Source organism: Cetorhinus maximus, chromosome 30 (assembly GCF_964194155.1).
Source record: "Cetorhinus maximus chromosome 30, sCetMax3.hap1.1, whole genome shotgun sequence".
In the NCBI taxonomy this organism is placed as follows: domain Eukaryota; kingdom Metazoa; phylum Chordata; class Chondrichthyes; order Lamniformes; family Cetorhinidae; genus Cetorhinus; species Cetorhinus maximus.
Window position 1 is genome coordinate 24,717,872 of NC_135908.1, and position 12,788 is coordinate 24,730,659.

Consider the following 12,788-nt stretch of genomic DNA (forward strand, 5'->3'; position numbering starts at 1 on the left):
TGTTGGTGGGGTGCAGAGATCTCTGGAGGGCTGGAGGAGGTTACCGTGATAGGGAGGGGTGAGGCCATGGAGGGACTTGAAAACAAGGATGAGGATCTTTAAAATTGAGGCATTGCTGGTCTGGGAGCCATTGTAGGCCAGCGAGCACAGGGGTGATAGCGGAATGGGACGTGGTGTGAGCTAGGAGACCAGCAGTGGTTTTGGAGAGTGGTGGATGGGCAGACAGGAGGAATAGTGTTGTTAGTCACATTGTGGAGTGACAGAGGCACTGATAAGAGGCAGAGACAGGGCAGTATTAGAGCTGAAAGCAAGTGGTCTTGGTGATGGATTTCTTATATCACCAAGTTAGGTGGCTTAGATCGATCTATATGGTGAGGAGCTAGAAACTGGAGAAGCAGGGAGATTTGGATCCAAATACAGAAATCACAATGAGATCAATTACGTATTTTGATATTCCTTGACACAATGAGGGATGACGACTCTGAAATTGCAAATGGTCTTTTAATGAGATCATTTATTATAACCCAGCAAGGTCTGGGCAGTAATTTGAATTGTGTTGTAGACAGAGTGTTGGCACCAAGGACTGCAGCAGTGTCCAGCCCCTGTGTAATATTTCTGTCATCCCAATAGTACTTTCGGAATTCCAGCCTGTCCATAAGCAGCAAAGTCAGCACATGTCACATTGCTTCATCAGTGTGCTGAGTGGAATCTATCTGCTACCCTGTTTCGATGCCACAGTCACTACATCTGTTGTTGTTTCAGACTCCAAATACACACGGTGTGGAGATTTCCCTGACCAGTGTGTTCACAATGTGGAAATGGTGGTGATGGTGAGGGATATCACACTCCACCACCTTCCCAATATAATTCTCTGCCTTTAGTGAGCGATACTGATTCATTTCTCCTGGCACATTTCATGTGGCTCGTGGCCATAAGCATCAGGTGGACACCCAGTGAACTGTCACCACCTTCAATTCTCTTTTCTGTTGCCTTCAGTCTCGATGGCCCATGTCAATCTCAATTCATTAAGATCTACTGACAAAGACCAATCTCACTGCCCGTTATTAGCTGAATGTTAGCCAGTGGATGTGTGTTAGTCATTGGATTCCTTGCTGACGCTCCCCTATTTACTCCACACATTGTCTCCTCTCTCCCAGCTCGATGAAGGCACCCCCCCTGAGCCTGAAGGAAGCTTTGTGGACTATCAAACCACAATGGTAAAATATTCCAAGGCGATTGCAGTCACTGCTCAGGAGATGGTAAGTGAGACATAGGGAATCTGACATGAATATCATTGTGACTTTGTGTACTGCCCGTCGGCCTGTCAGAGAAATGTCAGCTCCGCCGTGTAGATCACACTGCAGGCGCATACATAGGGTGTACACAGGCGCACACGCGTGCAAATGCACAAAGCACACACATGTACACAGGCGTACATCACACCATACACACACTCACTAGCACAGCCCACACCATGCTACACACACACACGTACACAGGCACACACCACATGCATGCACAGGCACTCAACATGCCACACATGTACACAGGCACATACCACGCCACACACATGTACACAGGCAAACATCACAACACACACACATGCACAGGCATAAACTGCACCACACACGCGTACACAGGCACACACTGCACCACACACACGTACGCAGGCACACACTGCACCACACACACGTACACAGGCACACACCGCACCACACACACGTACGCAGGCACACACTGCACCACACACACGTACACAGGCACACACTGCACCACACACACGTACACAGGCACACACTGCACCACACACACGTACACAGGCACACACTGCACCACACACACGTACACAGGCACACACCGCACTACACACACATACACAGGCACACACTGCACCAGACACACGTACACAGGCATAAACTGCACCACACACGCGTACACAGGCACACACTGCACCACACACACGTACACAGGCACACACTGCACTACACACACGTACACAGGCACACACTGCACCACACACACGTACACAGGCATAAACTGCACCACACACACGTACACAGGCACACACTGCACCACACACACGTACACAGGCACACACTGCACTACACACACGTACACAGGCACACACTGCACCACACACATGTACGCAGGCACACACTGCACCACACACACGTACACAGGCACACACTGCACCACACACACGTACACAAGCATAAACTGCACCACACACACGTACACAGGCATAAACTGCACCACACACACGTACACAGGCACACACTGTACCACACACACGTACACAGGCACACACTGCACTACACACACGTACACAGGCACACACTGCACCACACACATGTACGCAGGCACACACTGCACCACACACACGTACGCAGGTACAGATTAAGCTACACACATATGCAAGCACAAACTACACGACACACACATACACCATACCCCACACACATGTGCACAGGTGGACAGCAGAAGCGTACAGACACACACCACACCGCACACATGTATACAGGCACACAGCATGCCACACATGTACTCAGGTGCACACCACGCCACACGCGTACACAGGCCTGCACGTGCACAGACATGACCGCACTGTTCCTAAATGACCTTGTTGGCATTGCGAACTGGTCAGCTGAAATCAAGCTTCTCAAATGTTAAGAAGAGTCTAGTCTGATTAATGTGTGTGTTTGAAAAGGAACTTCAGTCCAGTGTTTGTTGTGATACTACCCCTGCGGAGTTTCAACACTTTTATGGTGTTGGGAAAATTCAGCCTAAAGTCCAGTGGGTTTTGAGCCTCTTTGTGAATCAACCTGTTACCCCAGTGAGCTGCCTTCTTTATAACCTCTTTCTTACAACTCAGTTTGACCATTAACTTGCCTCATTCTCCTGTCTCTACAGATGTCTAAATCTGTCACCAGCCCTGAAGAGCTGGGGGGCCTGGCCTCCCAAGTGACCACTGACTATGGCCACCTCGCTCACCAAGGACGACTTGCTACGGCCACAGCTGACAGTGAGGAGGTAGGTCATTCCCTTGCTAATAAAGTGAATCTGCCATATGAGCATCTCTGGTAAGGCTGATGTTTCTTGTCCATCTTCAGTTGCCCGGAGAGGCTGTTGCTGGTGCTCCCTCTGCCTGAAGGGCTGGGTTACAGCTTCAGAGGGAACCATGTTAATTCATCTACTCAATTTCCAGCACCACCCTGTGACAGGGGAATTTCTTTTATTCTATCTTGGGATGTGAGCCTCACGGGCTTGGCCGGCATTTATTGCTCATCCCGAATTGCTCTAGAGAAGGTGGTGGTGAGCTGCCTTCTTGAATACACCCGAGTGACTTGCTAGACCATTTCAAAGGGCAGTTCAATGTTAGCCAGATTGCTGTAGGTCTAAACCAGATGGATTTTATGACAATCTGTGTAATTTCATGATCACCATTATTGAGACTAACTTTTTATTTCAGATTTATTTAATTAACTGAATTTAAATCCCTCTTGCTGCTGGGGTGAAATTTTTTTATGGTTTTACCAGATCATTAGTCCAGGCCTCTGGGTTGTGAGTTGAGTATAATCATCATGCTACCGTACCCCTCTGTGTTTCAGCTCGAATCAAGTAGCACCTCCCCACAAAGCCTTGGAACAGGAGCACTGGCACGGACCTGTTGGGCCAAATGGCCTGTTCCTGTGTTTGTGTTACTTAATAAAAATCATAGAGAATTTAAAAAGAATGAAAGTTTTATTCATAGTTTTTGAAGACTTGTTTATCAGTTGTAAACATACTGGAGTTGGGAGACAACCTGGGCTAATCCTGGAGTCACAGATAAGCCCAGACTGATTAAAGTTGGCAGGTTTCCTTCCCAAAAGAACGTTTGGGAAAAGGTTGGATTTTTGATGACAATCTGATAGCTTCATAGTCACTTTTCCTGACGTTTGGTGGATGATTAATTAGGGCGCAGGACTACTCATCCAAGAACATAACCCCAGTGTACCCATCTCATCGCAGCTTACCACCTGTATTTGGTATCCCAGACTAAATTCATACGTAGCCCAGCGTCTGTCAAACTGCAGGTATTCATGCAGTTGCTCTCTGCTTTTTTTAACTACATTACATTCTTCCTGAATCTAAGCTGTTCCATTCTGGATAGCCAGTTGGTAAAGGATGATACTGGAGCCAATCTTTACTCAGTCTTATATTTACTTGCAGAGTGAAACATTACAAACATACGCCTCCTAACTCAACCGCACCCCAGTTTCAATTAGCGTCTCTTTATGTGTGTGTGAGTGTAACCCCAGTTAATGCCCTCCAATAAATCCAATGAGTATACAATTAGCACAAGATACAGGTGCACTGACTTTTTGATTTGTTGGGTATAGTTCTAGCCTCAGCTCGCCATTCTCTCAGTTCCCAAGCTAACGATTGTCACCCTCAGCATTCTCGGAAGTGGGCTCAGAGCGAGAGCAGCTGTTAAGCTCAGATTTCAGTAAATGACCTGCTGCCATTTCTCTGCAGATTGGATTCCAGATTAAGACACGAGTTCAGGATCTTGGCCACGGCTGCATCTTCCTGGTACAGAAAGCTGGTGCTGTTCAGATCAGTCCCACCGACAGCTTTACAAAGAGAGAGCTCATCGAGTGTGCCCGTGCTGTGACAGAGAAGGTGAGGGAGGAGCAGTCTCTAACTCCCCGTTTAACCCTTGTGCTGCTGAAAGGAATAGTCTGTCAGCTGATAGCTGCCACCTTCAGGGTAAAGAAAAGCTGGCTGGCAAAACTCATTCCGCGAGGAAATCTTTGACCAAAGCTTTACCCAGTCTGACAGACACACAGGAAACAAAGCAGGACATGTTGAGCATGTTTTAAGATGGGTTGGCTTTGACTGACACTGAGACGCTTCCCAGTTTTAGCAAATTTCCTTGCTGTCTCCTTTTTGCAATATTTCAGTGATGTTTTATTCATGGACCATAGCCCACCTGCTAAGTGGTAAACTGGGACAATACAGGTTCACCACTAATAATATTGTTGTTAAATATCAATGCCACATAACCCTGAGCCCCTTGAACTGTGAATTACAGCTACAGAAACTGGAATGAACTTAGTGTTGGCCAGTTAGACAGGAACAGAGGACAGGAGGAGCACATTTAACCCCTCATGTCTGTTCCAATGAGATCACACCTGATCCCTGACCTAACTCTGTATACCCACCATCACCCCATATCCCTTAATATCTTTGGTTAATGTCGGATGTAAAAGTAACAATGGATTTTCCATCAATTACTATTTTGGGAAGAGAGTTCCAAACTTCTCCCACCTTTTGTGTGTGAAGTGATTCCCAATTTCACTCCTGAAAGGTCTGACTCTAATTTTTAGACCCTGCCCCCTTTTCTAAGACTCTCCAGTCAGCGAAAATAGTTCCCCTTTTATCTGTCCCCCTTAATATTACATCATCAGCTTTGATGCGACACCAAAGCCCATTCATGGGCCCACCTTATTCAAATTGGGTAATAGGAGCCCCTGAGATAGATTGAGCCAAGAAGAACAATTGGTTTAATTTCTATTATTTGCTTTGTACGAACCCAAATTTTGGCAAATGAATGACGAGAGAAGCAGGAACTTGTAGTTTCTCAGACCGCTCTGATCGGGTGAGACTGTGGGTGCGTTATTCTGGATGGATCTTCTTTCCTGCCCAGGTTTCCTTGGTTCTGTCTGCCCTACAAGCAGGGAACAGAGGCACACAGGCTTGTATCACTGCAGCCAGCGCTGTGTCCGGTATCATCGGGGACCTGGATACCACCATCATGTTCGCCACAGCCGGCACACTCAACCCAGAAAACGACGAGTCTTTTGCAGACCACAGGTTAGTTGATTCAGCCGCTCTAACTGGACAATTTATTGGCAGGAGCGATGGGGCCTGGTCCAAAAGGTGCATTTGATGAGGCTTTGGGAGGCAGGGAAGGAGGAGTAGTGTTTTAGGGGACATGATGGAGAGCGTGGGGTTAAGACAGCCGGGAGAGCCTGCTATGGCAGAGGAGGTTGGTATCAGAGGTTGCCTTATCCACACCCGAGGAAGCAGGGCTGGAGGAGATTCCCTACGGAGTGAGGAAGGGAGGGGTGAAACTCTGGAGGTTTGCTTTGACTTGCCATTGTGTCTGACTCTTGGCTCATGAGCAACTTTCATAATAAACACTGTTTCTCAGCTTCAGAAATAAAATGTTTCCATAGACTCATCATCAATTTTACCCTCGACCACGCACTGGAGCAGAGAGCTGTTTGTAGCCCTGCCTTATTTAAAGCCCTAGTAAAATCAGTGAAGACCCAGATTAAGAGGGAACGCGAGGCAAGTGCTCAACTAGAAACTGCTCATCGGGGTCGGTTGAAACCTGGGCGTCAGGGTTTAGATTTGAGCTGAGGGAGATTGTCCTGGGTATAATATATTCAGGAATGATAGGGAAGGAAGAAAGGAAGTGGATAGCAGTTTTGATTCAGAAAAACATTATAATGCTAGAAAGAATGTCCTTGCGGATTCAGACAGAATCTTTTTGGCTGGAGTTAAGAAAGGATTAAGGAGCGAGTACACTGCTTGGTGTATTTCCTGGGGGAGACACAGCTGAAACATCACAGTGCCACAAGTGGTGGGAGAGTATAATTGCACCGTGACATATTTACATTGGAATTTATAATGGGAATAGTTTTTGAGAGGTGCTTCAGATGTCAGACATTTAACTTAGAATGGGCCTGTTTATTCAGTAAGGCTCTTTCACATGAACAGCACAGATCTGTAGGCTTTAAAAATGCTAATTCCCTTTTATGGAGTGAACCTTATGACTTTGTTTCACAACATGTGGAAGTGTCTCTGACTGTTTGACTGGCCTTTGCTTAGCAGGTCTTATTGTGCTCTCTCCCTTGTGTTTCCTTCACACAGGGAGAACATCCTGAAAACTGCAAAGGCCCTGGTTGAAGACACCAAGTTCCTGGTATCTGGAGCTGCATCGAGCCAGGAGAAGCTAGCCCAGGCAGCTCAGTCCTCTGTCAGTACTATAACCCAGCTGGCTGAGGTAGTGAAACAGGGAGCGGCCAGTCTGGGTTCCAATGATCCAGAAACACAGGTAAGGAAATGGCATCACGAGTAATAGGCATAGAATTAGTCTGAGACTCTTGAGGCACATAGTAACGGAGTGGTGGAGGGTGCTTGCTATTTATATTAGTGTAAGCATGTTCTTCATACATGGCCTTAGAGGCTTTCCCATGTCTAATGACACATGAGGCAGACCATGGACATGCTTATGTCTGTTCCCGAAGCTACTTACCTGGAACAAGCCGCTCGCCTGTGGCCAGAGGCTATAGCTTGAGGGGCCTCACTCCACACGGCTGACCAGGAGACTCTCCCACTCTTATCACCTTGGAACGATTTCCGGGTTGATAAGCTGCCCGCTCAGCTGGATGTACCAGAGCCTGTAAAAGATTCCATGTCACTGTTTTGAAGAGGAGCAGGGGAGTTCTCCCTGGAACCCTGACCAATACCTATCCCTCAACAAACACCATGACATCAGATTTTCTGGCCATTATCACATCTGTGGGATCTTGCTGTGTGCAAAATGGCTGCCACATTTCTTACATTCCACACTTCAAAAGCTCTTCATTGGTTGTAAAGTACTTTGGGCTGTCCTGAGGTTGTGAAAGGCGCTATATAAATGCAAGTCTTTTGAGTTGCGTAGTGTTGTGCCTGGAGAGTCAAGGCGATTGCTGGCAGTCATCTCTTTTGGCCATTAACTCCTGTTCCCTGGGGCGTTGTAGCTGAGGGGACCCCAAAGATGTGCTGGGACCCCCCACCCCCAGGAGGTTCCCAGGTAAGGATTGCACAACAATTGCCCGGGAAGTGTAAACATCCATTGGGCAATTGCCCTGCAATGAGAATCATCTGAAAATGAGATTTAAATCGCAAACTTCGGATGTTTCCGACCGACTGTTTTACAGCAATAATTACCCAGAGAAAGTTAGAAGAATTAAAACTACTTCTAGCTTCTGGGTAATGAGAGCACTAACCCACCCCATACCCCGCCAGGACTTGCCCCCCGCCCCAACCACACCTCCCCCCACAACTTCCCCCGCCCCCCTTCAACTACCCCTAAACCCCCCCACAAGACTTCCCCACCCTCCCGACTACACACTCGCCCTTCTGACTACCCTCCCCACCCCACGACTGTGCTCCCCCAGCACTGACTACCTTACCCACTCCCACTGACCACCCACCCCCGCTGACCAACGCTCCACTGACCACCCGACCTCTCCCCACTGACCACACCAAACACCCCCCCGCACTGACCACCTGACACCACCCCCCACCCCACCCCCACCCCACTGACCACCCGACCCTCCTAACCCCCAATCCTGCGCACTGACCTTACGCACTTGTCTTCTCCCTGGCTCCTCAAAGCGACTGACCCTTTAACCCGATCTGCTTTGTAACCTGCTGGTGCTGTAAAATAAAGGGGGTGTGGCTTCCTCACCTTTGACCCAGCTGCCCTCAGCACAAGGCCCGGGGAACCTGCTGGGCCTCAGTACAAGGCCCGGGGAACCTGCTAGCCCTCAGCACAAGGCCCGGGGAACCCGCTGGCCCTCAGTACAAGGCCCGGGGAACCTGCTGGGCCTCAGTACAAGGCCCAGAGAACCCGCTGGGCCTCAGCACAAGGCCCGGGGAACCCGCTGGCCCTCAGTACAAGGCCCGGGGAACCTGCTGGCCCTCAGTACAAGGCCCGGGGAACCTGCTGGCCCTCAGTACAAGACCCGGGGAACCCGCTGGCCCTCAGCACAAGGCCCGGGGAACCCGCTGGCCCTCAGCACAAGGCCCGGAGAACCCGCTGGGCCTCAGCACAAGGCCCGGGGAACCTGCTGGCCCTCAGTACAAGGCCCGGGGAACCCGCTGGCCCTCAGTACAAGGCCCGGGGAACCCACTGGCCCTCAGCACAAGGCCCTGAGAACCCGCTGGGCCTCAGTACAAGGCCCGGGGAACCCGCTGGCCCTCAGCACAAGGCCCGGAGAACCCGCTGGGCCTCAGCACAAGGCCCGGGGAACCTGCTGGCCCTCAGTACAAGGCCCGGGGAACCCGCTGGCCCTCAGCACAAGGCCCGGGGAACCCACTGGCCCTCAGCACAAGGCCCTGAGAACCCGCTGGGCCTCAGTACAAGGCCCGGGGAACCCGCTGGCCCTCAGCACAAGGCCCGGGGAACCCGCTGGCCCTCAGCACAAGGCCCGGAGAACCCGCTGGGCCTCAGTACAAGGCCCGGGGAACCCACTGGCCCTCAGCACAAGGCCCTGAGAACCCGCTGGGCCTCAGTACAAGGCCCGGGGAACCCGCTGGCCCTCAGCACAAGGCCCGGAGAACCCGCTGGGCCTCAGCACTAGGCCCGGGGAACCTGCTGGCCCTCAGTACAAGGCCCGGGGAACCCGCTGGCCCTCAGCACAAGGCCCGGGGAACCCACTGGCCCTCAGCACAAGGCCCTGAGAACCCGCTGGGCCTCAGTACAAGGCCCGGGGAACCCGCTGGCCCTCAGCACAAGGCCCGGGGAACCCGCTGGCCCTCAGCACAAGGCCCGGAGAACCCGCTGGGCCTCAGCACAAGGCCCGGGGAACCTGCTGGCCCTCAGTACAAGGCCCGGGGAACCCGCTGGCCCTCAGTACAAGGCCCGGGGAACCCACTGGCCCTCAGCACAAGGCCCGGAGAACCCGTTGACCCTCATCACAAGGCCCGGGGAACCCGCTGGCCCTCAGCACAAGGCCCGGGGAACCCGCTGGGGCTCAGCACAAGACCCGGGGAACCCGCTGGCCCTCAGCACAAGGCCAGGGGAACCCGCTGACCCTCGGCACAAGGCCCGGGGAACCCTCTGACCCTCGACACAAGGCCCGGGGAACCCTCTGACCCTCAGCACAAGGCCCGGGGAACCCGCTGGCCCTCAGCACAAGGCCCGGGGAACCCACTGGCCTTCAGCACAAGGCCCGGGGAACCCGCTGGCCTTCAGCACAAGGCCCGGGGAACCCGCTGGCCTTCAGCACAAGGCCCGGGGAACCCGCTGGCCTTCAGCACAAGGCCCGGGGAACCCGCTGGCCTTCAGCACAAGGCCGGGGAACCTGCTGGGCCTCAGCACAAGGCCCGGGGAACCCTCTGGCCCTCAGCACAAGGCCCGGGGAACCCGCTGGCCCTCAGCACAAGGCCCGGGGAACCCGCTGGCCCTCAGCACAAGGCCCGGGGAACCATCCTCCATTGGCCGGGCGAGAAAGGAGGGGCTGGATTTCAGGGTAAATGACGAGGAGCGGAGTGCCAATCCGACTCTACTCGCCACTCCATGGAAGTTATGGCCCTTTATGCATCAGGTGTAATGTTACTGTCTCTTCCACCTACACTGGGAGTCAGTGGCTTCCATGATATCACCTCACTTGAATTGAACTCCAGCTTTACCATTCCTCCTGGGTTTTTCTCCTTCCTCGTTGGAATTTTCCGACTCACACCGGAAAACGATTTCTTAGGTACCATCGGCACCACCGAGAGGCCAGTTTTCTCGCTAACATTAGTCGTGATCTCAGCAGGTTCTGGTCGTGAGGGGAAACATCCCAGCGGAACTGATCCTGCCCTATGCCTGCATAGGATACTGGGACACCTTTCCCCCCACTCTGATACTCTTGCCCCAACTCGGGGCAAGGGTAATGCTGCCCGTCCCTGCGAACTCCGGGCACAGCAGGAATAGAACTGGGATCTTCCTGATCGGTGAGATTCAACCCCGTCAACATGTTTTAACACTTAGCCACCAGGAAACGTTGCTATATTTACAGACAGAATCCAGCACTGAGTGACTGACGGACATTCTTGCTGTTGGCAGGTGGTCCTGATCAACGCAGTTAAAGATGTCGCTAAAGCTCTGACTGACCTCATCAGCGCCACAAAATGTGCGGCCGGCAAACCTGCTGATGACCCATCGATGTACCAGCTGAAGAGTGCGGCCAAGGTACAGGGCAAGGGCGGGGGTGGGGGTACAGGGCCCGGGTGGGGTTGGGGGTACAGGGCCCGGGTGGGGTTGGGAGTGGGGGGTACAGGGCCCGGGCGGGGTTGGGGGTACAGGGCCCGAGCAGGGTTGTGGGTACAGGGCCCGGGCGGGGTTGGGGGTACAGGGCCCGGGCGGGGTTGGGGGTACAGGGCCCGGGCGGGGTTGGGGGTACAGGGCCCGGGCGGGGTTGGGGGGTACAGGGCCCGGGCGGGGTTGGGGGTACAGGGCCCGGGCGGGGTTGGGGGGTACAGGGCCCGGGCGGGGTTGGGGGTACAGGGCACGGGCGGGGTTAGGGGTACAGGGCACGGGTGGGGTTGGGGGTACAGGGCCCGGGTGGGGTTGGGGGTACAGGGCCCGGGTGGGGTTGGGAGTGGGGGGGACAGGGCCCGGGCGGGGTTGGGGGTACAGGGCCCGGGCGGGGTTGGGTGTGGGGGGACGGGTGTAGTGCGCTAGCCAATGTTTTTGTTGTGTATATTGATGGGGTTTTAACCCTCTCCTTATCTGCAGCACCGAGTTACCCGGCCCTTGGATCTATAGAGTAACTTTTTTTTGGTATATTTTATACTTAGAGGATTTTCTAAAACAGTTTGAAGGGGTTAAATGATGACAGGTTTGTAACCCCCTGTGTGAAGAAGATTGGGATGTTTAAGATGATTAAAGGATCCGATATTGTCAACAGAGAGAAACTATTTCCTCTGCGAATCCAGAATAAGGAGGCAGAACCTCCTTTGGAGTCAGGCCGAACTGGGTGATGTCAGGAACTTCTTCACACAGAGGGGAGTGGGAATCCGGAACTTTCTCCCCCGGATAAAGCTGTTGGGGTTGGCGGAGGGGGTGCGGTGAGGCTCAAGTGAAAATTTCAAAATTTGAGATTTTGCTGCCTAAGGGGGTGAAAGGTCACAGAAGGTGGGGAGGAGAAATGAAGTCACAGATCAGCCCTGATCGAATTGGATGTAGAACAGGCTGAAGGGGCTGAATGGCCTCCTCCTTATTACAATATAATAACAATATAATAATCTGCCCCCCACCCCCTCCCCCTCAGGTGATGGTTACAAACGTCACGTCCCTCCTGAAAACGGTTAAAGCTGTGGAGGATGAGGCCACCCGTGGCACCAGGGCACTGGAGGGTACGATAGAGAGCATCAAACAGGAGCTGGCGGTAAGTGAGGACTGTCGACTGAATCAACGTCTGCTTCAACTCTTCACTGAATCCTCACTGAATTCCGTCCTTCACACGAGGGATTCCAATCTCCACTCTCCCAAACTGACGCTTTCTCTCAGACGCCTTCCACAAGGGTTCACCTCCGGGGTTTCGAACTCTCCTTCTGATCTTCCTCTTCCCTGGGTCACCACATGCATTCAAACTGTCTTCCATGTACTGTCTCACCAACTCAGCTTTCACAGTACCCCACTGTTTCACATGCCCATAGCAAAGAGCTACAGATCTTCACTCATCTCTTTGAACCTTCTTGCTTCTCGTAAGCTGTTCTCATTTTAAATCTGAAGCTTGGAGCCTTTCTCTCTGCCCCTCACTCTTAACTTTACTTAACAGGACCTTTTCCCAGCTTCCTGTCCTTCCCTTAACTAGAAGGTCTTCTTTGGACTTTCCCCTCTTCCACTCCCCTGGGCTTTTGGTGTTTTTCTTAGCTTGGGACATGCTATTTGTTCCCTTTTAGGCTGCTTCTGCTTCACAGCTGCCTTCAAACCAACTGAACTCAAACAGCTTCCAAAACAAACTCAGCAGGTCTGGCAG

The 12,788-nt window shown here is 52.3% G+C and overlaps 1 protein-coding gene across 5 annotated transcripts in view; it reads left to right on the forward strand.

The window, feature by feature from the left end:
• Positions 1–12,788, forward strand: part of LOC144670145 (talin-2) — a 345,177-nt gene that overhangs the window by 285,845 nt on the left and 46,544 nt on the right. For all 5 annotated transcript variants that reach the window (XR_013573826.1, XM_078532616.1, XM_078532619.1 and 2 more), the window contains 7 exons: positions 1,158–1,259; positions 2,911–3,030; positions 4,516–4,662; positions 5,690–5,856; positions 6,922–7,105; positions 10,871–10,996; positions 12,078–12,194. Coding sequence is in view for 4 of the 5 variants with exons in the window: in XM_078532616.1 (XP_078388742.1) it covers positions 1,158–1,259; positions 2,911–3,030; positions 4,516–4,662; positions 5,690–5,856; positions 6,922–7,105; positions 10,871–10,996; positions 12,078–12,194 (963 nt within the window). In the remaining variant the exon portion in view is untranslated. The remainder of the gene's footprint in view (positions 1–1,157; positions 1,260–2,910; positions 3,031–4,515; positions 4,663–5,689; positions 5,857–6,921; positions 7,106–10,870; positions 10,997–12,077; positions 12,195–12,788) is intronic.